This window comes from Pseudochaenichthys georgianus, chromosome 13 (genome assembly GCF_902827115.2).
Source record: "Pseudochaenichthys georgianus chromosome 13, fPseGeo1.2, whole genome shotgun sequence".
Taxonomy (NCBI): domain Eukaryota; kingdom Metazoa; phylum Chordata; class Actinopteri; order Perciformes; family Channichthyidae; genus Pseudochaenichthys; species Pseudochaenichthys georgianus.
This window is the reverse complement of record NC_047515.1, coordinates 24,968,159-24,975,918: the sequence shown is the minus strand read 5'-3', so window position 1 is coordinate 24,975,918 and position 7,760 is coordinate 24,968,159. Positions and strand designations below refer to the sequence as shown.

Genomic DNA, 7,760 nt, shown 5'->3' with positions numbered 1-7,760 from the left:
GCAGCTTACCTGGAATATTGTTCTAATGATTTCATCTGTTACGCTTCAAAGAGCCGAACCACCACTTTACTGTGGCAACTGTTTTGGACATTTTCAACCCGTCCCCCATTAAATATCAACTTCACAGCTCAAAGTCGTGCATTAATGACTAGTATTCTGCAGTCATAACCTCACAGTTAATTATACAGACTATGGCGTGCATGCTGCGTTTATATGGCTCAGTTACAAATGGAAAAAGAGCAGCAGTGAATGCAGATGTATCCGCGGAAGTGTTCTCAGGTGTACAGTGTACATCACAATTAGGCTCATGAGGCTGTCTGAAATGACATATATTTGAGCATTCTCAGACAGAGAAAATGAACTCTTTGGCATGTGCACTGCATGTATCAAGTTCTGAAAGAAAGAGGCACATAGAAAAAAAGAGAGCTGGAAGGGGAGGGGGGATAGGGGAGAATGAGAGAAGGAAAAGAAACACGGGAAGAACAACAGGAAGGGAAAGTTGAGGGACCAGAAGACAGCGGCGGTGGATAAATCAGCCGGCTGCGGTGACACTCCGGCCCTCTGGCCCGGCAACAGTCTGCCACACTCTTCCGCAAAAACACCATTCATTTAGGGCCTAGGAAAAAAGAGCAACATTAATGTGAGAGGAGGAAAGGGAAAGCAGGAGATAGGGAATAGGAAGGTGAGTTGGAGAAGCACAAAAAAACACTAGAAAGTCAGAAAAATACGGGAGAAAGAGAGAAAAGCAGTGACAGATTGTATAACAGAATAGAGCACAATGCAAAAAGGACAAAGGTCAAGGAATGCAAAGAGGAAGGAGGAAGAGGAAAGGGAGCAGGGTTTGAAATAAACAGATAAAAAGAGAGGCAGTGAGATAGAAGCATGCCAAAAACAGAAGCAGGAACCAACGGACGTCCAGGGCCAGGGGTTTTAATCAGTGAGTTCAGAAAGACACGGGGCAGGCCGGCAACGACACCCGTCTGCCGCGCGCCAGGGTCACGCCACTGTCTGCTCGGGAGGTCAGGTCACATCTCATATGTCTAATAGGCTGATCTGCATGCATGCACACAGGGAGAAGATGCACATTGACCCATTCATCATGCAGCTCTCCCACTTTCCCCCCTGGAACATTTGATTAGTCCATGTCCCAGCCAGAGAGAGAAAGGAATAAAAAGTGTACACTGAGACAGTCATATATAAAAGCAGAAACTGGGGGTGGGGTGTAATCTTAAAAATGTCAGGCTTTCTGGCAAACTGGAATGAGTCGACATCAGGCTGCACATGAGACGTAAAGATGCTAAATTAGGCCTGGAACCTCTCTGCGCGGTTTAAATGTCCTAAAAGCAGCCATAACACAGACACCCAGGGAGAAAAGAGAAGCTTTATATATGTCAAAGTGATCTAGGGCAATCCGCCTCGGCATGCAAACGTTTATCTTCTCGTCCGTGGTAATGGCCGCGACGCACCCTGTTGTGTGATGAGTGAACCTTTGAACCTCAGAGTCACCTGGGTGGTTTTGTAGGTGAGGAAAGTACAGGAGAGAGGTGGTGTTTCTGTCCGTAATCTGCTTTACAAGCCTTCACAGTATAAGGGAGAGGCTGTCCAGCAGAGAGTCTAATCTGTAATTGTCCTCTGCTCTGTTGCCTCAGGTGAAACAGCCCTGGGTGGGGCTGCAAGACTTTAATGGATAGCCAGCAACAATCCCACGCTTGGAGGTGGGTTTTTTTTCCCAGGCCTGCTCTTTGAACCACGTACCAGATGAACAACAGTGTATTAAAATATACACACCTTCAGACCTGTGACCTAATTTTAACCTTTTTTCTGACAGTGTGGTGAGATTGGCTGTCATTACAGTGCCATTATGTGTTCGATCGGCCATAAACACCTCTGTTATCTCGCTGTAGAGTGCTCAATCAACTCTCTGTCCCTAAGAGAGATGAGATAAGGAGATAAAGGAGAGAGATATGCGAGTGCTCGGACAAGAAAAGAGATAACTACAAACTGAGTGCTTCTTTGAGTAAGTGATGAGACAAATTATACTTGTTCATTCAACCATACTCTATTATGTTGCAGTTTAGATTGCCTAGGTCAGCATGTGTTACTCTTTAACACCTCACCACACAACCTCTTCAGGTTAAGAGGGCTGTTAACATGCTGGTTTGTAATTACTGGCTCAGTTATAATAAACACCTGCACAACAGAGGTGCAGGGTGTTAGCCAGTTTGCATAGAGGTAATTGCGTGACCCTCTCTCTGTGACTCTGTTCCCGTACAGAGAAAAGCCAAGGAGAGAGAGAGAGAGATAAGCTAATCGCTTGTTTTCAGTCATTTTCTCACAAGCATTTGCTCTGTTGTGGCAAAGGTTTTGGTCAGAATTCTGCTTTAGTAACTTAAGAACTAGAGAATGAAGCGGGTGTTGGTGTGAATGTGAGACACAGCATGACAGTTGGTCAAATCTCCAAAGAGACATGCAAAGGTACAAATATTGGACAGGTTTTACAGCATCCAACATGCAAACCACAGATGTTGCATTATGCAAGCATATCACAGCCTGGAATGTATCTCTGCATGCGGGTTAACTGTTTTGTTGTTTTTCAATAAGTGTCCAACATTTACTCTGTTTTCTGCACCCTAACGGATCAGGTAATGAAACATGATTGCCCATATCCTGTGTCCTTTGTGATCATTTTCAACTTTCTCTGCATACTGTGTTTTGGCTGTAGAACAAGGCGTCGAACCGAGCAGAAACTTTTGCACACATTGACACGCTTTAAATCAGGGCTTTTGAACATAGTATGTTTTAATCATATTTCTTAATCTGAGGTTTAACATCAACAAATTAAATATACATACTGGTGACGCCGATGTGGGGGAAAAAAAATCAGTACAAAGATTGTAGTTCAAATCATTGAAGATAGTGATTTTTCAAAAGTTATAAAAAGACAAAGCTCTTCTCTTCCCCTTCGACAGTATGCATCGATGTTGAGAATTGTTCATATTCTTATAAATAATTGCCCTCCTGGCCTGCAGAAGTCGTAAATCTTAGGGCAATTAGTGCTTGATTGTAACGATTCTGAACAAAGTTGATGTAAATATAAACAAAATGTTTTGATAATGAAGGACTGAACCCTGATATCTGATGTGTTTTGAGGTCTTGATGAAGGTTTGTTTAGTTGCTGTCAGTAAAACTGTAATTCAAGAGACAAATTAATTAAACTTTTTAAATGTAAAGCCTTCTGTCTTCTTTACTCAATGTATTGAAAAACACTGAATGTTTTGATCATTCATCTGTCATCATGTCAGGCTCCTACATCTCAGTTACTTGTCACCTTGAGTCCACAGCCTGTGATTAATGCTCCAGGTCCTTTATTCACAGCACTGTGATGTCTTTCACACACAGACATGCACCATGATTAAAACAGATAGAGACTGTTTAATTAATCTTTTTTTAGGTGTCCTAGGAGACATATGGGCCTTGCCATAAATTAACAGAGAAAAAACTAAATGGCAGGTTTCTAGCCAGAAGTAACAAGCAAACAACTTCATATGGCTATGTAGACAGAAATATCTTGAACATATGTCACATGAAGGCTGAAGACTAATGAGAAACTAGTGTGTCCAGGAAGGAGCAGACATAAGCATGATATACGGAGTCCGGGAGTATCTCAGAGGAACGATCTCTTTTGCCGATTGAATATTGTTCTGGAACACGAACATTTAAAACATTGAGGATGAAACACAATTAACAATGCTTCCTTTCTATCTTTTTGCCCCCCTTCCTCTCTTCCTATTTTCCCCATCACACCCTTCCTCCCATTACCTCTCCCTCCAGGTCCACCATGTTCCCTGCTAACCTCCTGCTCCTCATGGTACTGCTGCTACCTCAAGCCTCGTCTGGTCGGCAGGGTGGAGACACCAGCAAGATCGACCATGGCCAGGTGTCCACTGTGCCTTCCTCCAGGCAGCCCCCTCCAGCTGGTGCCCTCCCCCTGGAGCCCAGTGTGGCTCAGACCATCCAGAACCTCCTCCTGAGTCGACTGGGCCTGCAGTCGCAGCCCGACCCCCGACCTGGAGTGTCGGTGCCCGGGTACCTCTTGGATCTCTACCGCTTCCACCAGCAGCAGTATCATCTGGTGGAGGACCCTTCGTTTAGCTTCCCCAGCCATCACATCCAGCAGGCCAACACAGTACGCAGCTTTCACCACAACGGTAAGCTCACTGGCACATCGTGACACTGTGCTGTCAACCTGTTTATTACCATGATCAAAATGTTTGAATGATAAGAGTTTAAGGAAAGCTTCATTCAGTTTGCATATCAAATACATTTGAGGTATAAAGATACTATTTATGAAGTTTTGACGTTGGTCAACTCCAAGTTCTAGATATTCCAGCACAACATTTGGAATGCTTTAAGATAATGAATATAGGTTACATTTGATTAAACACACCTTTATTAGTTATATGTAATTAGGAATAAACTAAAATGATGATGCTTTAAAACTAGATTTTGACATAGGGTCCCTGCAGCAGATTTTGAATCACTCAATGGGTACTGCTGTAGTACTGGTTGACTATCTAAAATGTTCACAAAAGTAAAAGAGTAGAAGACAAAATTACAATTACAAAAGCACTTATATTGCTTCATAACACATGACCATACTCAAACTCTGGACCAAGTGCAGCCTGCCTTTAATTGAACTTAGTTTCAGGGTAAGCTATCTCAATAGGTATTTTACCCTGGCAATTTAACTCATTTGCTAATATTGCCAATGTTCCTGCTTGTGAGACAGTTCAAGTTAGATCTAACATAAACAAATCTTATTAATGAAGCATGTATCTGTTTGTTTTTATTGAGCTTAAAAAATACCTCAGTAAGTTTAAACCACATTAAACTTGTGTACACACTTCTCTCTCTTCCTCTTTCTCACAGAGCCACTTGTAGACAGTCCTGAGGATCATCAGAAGGTGCACATCGCCTTCAATGTCTCCTCCATCCCTAACGATGAGAGGGTGCTGTCCGCTGAGCTTCGGCTCCTCCGCCGTGACAGAGCTTCACTGGGTCCTGGTGCCCACAGACTAAACCTATACCTCACTGAGCACCCTGAGGACCCTAAGCCCACCCTGCTAGAAACAAGGGTACTGACCATCGGCCTCCACAGTCATAAAGCAAGTGGTTTCTGGGAAGCTTTTAGTCTAAGTGCAGAGCTCCTCCATAGGGCCCTTGCTGGGACTGGCAGTCTGAGCTTGCTCCTTGAGGTCAGACCTGATAACAGCACCTCCTCGCTCCCTGAACAGAGCCTCTCCTCTGCTACAGGAGAGGAGGAGAGACACAAACAGGGACACTTGAGGGTGGGCAGGTCCGTGGGTCAGGACGAGCACAGCTGGGCCAAGGAGAGACCCCTCTTGGTGACTTACAGTCATGACGGGCGTGGAGAGGCCTTAGTCAAACATGGCAGGAGGACCCCCAGTGGAGGCCAGAGGAGAGGGAGAAAAGGAACAAAAGAGAGGACCAGGAGCAGCAACAAGGGCCCCAATAGAGACCAAGCTTCGGGAAAGACCAAAAAAACGGCGTATACAATGCCAGGTTGGGGAGGAGACAAAGGAGGGGGCAGTTGGAGCGATAATGGAAGGGTGAAGAGAAATGGTGGTCGTGCCGCAAAACTGAAACGTCTTTCCCGTAACAGATGCCGCCGTCATCCTCTCTATGTAGATTTCAATGATGTAGGCTGGCACAAGTGGATCATTGCACCCAGCGGATACGACGCCTTCTTCTGCCTGGGAGAGTGTCGCTTTCCTCTGGCCGACCACATGAACTCCTCCAGCCACGCCATGGTGCAAACGTTGGTGAACTCTGTGAATGGAGCCGTGCCCCGGGCCTGCTGCGTCCCCACCTCCCTCAGCCCCATCGCGCTGCTCTACCTGGACCCTCAAGACCGAGTGGTGTTGAAGAATTACCAGGACATGGTGGTGGAGGGCTGCGGCTGCCGGTAGTGGGCTAGAGAACTCACCCAGAGAAAGCATGAGGTGGATGGTGAAACATCGAGGGAATAGGAGGAAGACAGAAACATGAAAATAACTGCAAACAGACAGTGGTAGAGACAAGGGTAACAATTTAAAATGTAAGGGTGAAAAGGAGGGAGATGGATAAAGCAACTAAATATTTATTATCAGAAGAAAAAAAAAAAGGGCAAGCCTTTGAAAGAAAAATAAAATAAGAGGGTCAGACATATAAAAAAATAAGGGAAAGAGTGAGAGTAAAAGACAAGAAGATGTTTGAACAAAAAGGTAGAAATTGTGGTCAACAAGGATAAACTGCCAGGAATTACTTACTTACTTCCCATTTCGCGATGCAGCTATTTACACCATCAAACAAGATACCAATTGTTCCCTCATCAAGAGCTGGCGTTTTAAAATCAGATGATGTCTATTCTATATCTCAGTGTTTGCCACTCATCTCACTCTCATGTGTTTACCAGCCAAAACGGTGAACATTCAAAGCAGGCAGTCATAGACACACAGTGTGAGCTCTGGAGCAGAATCCTGTAACTTCCTCATGGACGATCAAGATTAGCAATACGACGATGGCACTAGCATGACATCTAAACTTTGTGTGACAGTGTTGTTCCTGCAGTATTTAAACCAAGATGTAGGGTGCTTCTGTTTTTATGAACATTGATGAAAAATAAAAGACGGTCCCTTTAGAAGCACCCTTTCATCACAAGCTATTTAAAACCACAACAATAATGCTATTGTTTGAATGTACTACTATCACTATTATTTAAAAATACTTTTTTTGTACATTTCCTTTGCAGACATCAAGAAAATCCAAGTGATGGTTGTCTTGTGACTATATATAATTTTACTGAATGGCCATTCTAACTTAAAAGACACGTTATGTATTTAAATATCAGCAATATGTTGTATTTCATCTTGAAACTATTTAAGATACCTGCACTCAACAGAACATACAGCAGACAGAAAGCCTGCCGTCCACATGAAGTAAGTTATGGTAGCTTTACATCCGTACAAATAATAAATGTATTGAATCCACCTCCAACCTTATCATTGCACACATGTTGTTGTCCTACACATGATAGCAGACATAGCTAGTGCTGCCTTTAAAAGCTCAACTAACAAGTCAATTGAAAGCTGTGTGTATTGTAGCTACTGAAGTGTGTAACAACAAGTGTTGTATTTGCTAGTTGTGTCTGCATGTGTCATGAAAAAATAGGACTGATATTAAAACTGGGACTTTAGTGCCTTTCAAACAGGGGCTTTAAAAGTGTTCTTTGCTGAGCTATAGTAATTGTTTTTCAGTGTTGAATTTTTCTCTCTAAATGGAAACATTTAAGCAGCAGCTTGTAAAATGTTTGACAATATACCTCTAATAAACAAAGCAAACAGCACAACTGTCTCTTATTTTTGCATCAACCACGTTCTACCTTTCAGCAGTTTGTTTTTCTTTTTCTGGGACCTGAGTGCATGGAAAAAGCTTTACATTTATACAGTTTTCTTCAGTCTACAGTGGAATCACTGCCATGTTCAGGAAGAAAAAAAGGAAACCAGATGTCCCAGAGAGAGATCTAAAAAGATGTGTGTGTGTGTGATACTGTAGCTGAGGACGAAGTTTCACATTCTTCTACACAGCTGTGAGGTTTCAATGTGAGGGGAAATGTCTTATCTCCACCGCACACCCTTTCTTCCAAAACCAATGAAACCCTTCATCCACTTCACACCATCCGTGAACAGTGAACACGTTTT

The 7,760-nt window shown here is 43.4% G+C and overlaps 1 protein-coding gene across 1 annotated transcript in view; it reads left to right on the top strand.

Annotated features, from left to right (window-relative positions):
• Positions 1 to 7,408, top strand: part of bmp16 (bone morphogenetic protein 16) — a 9,045-nt gene extending 1,637 nt beyond the window's left edge. The window contains exons 2-3 of the mRNA XM_034098139.2: positions 3,832 to 4,208; positions 4,930 to 7,408. Coding sequence (XP_033954030.1) covers positions 3,832 to 4,208; positions 4,930 to 5,990 — 1,438 coding nt within the window. The 3' untranslated portion in view covers positions 5,991 to 7,408. The remainder of the gene's footprint in view (positions 1 to 3,831; positions 4,209 to 4,929) is intronic.
• The last annotated feature ends 352 nt before the right edge of the window (positions 7,409 to 7,760 follow it).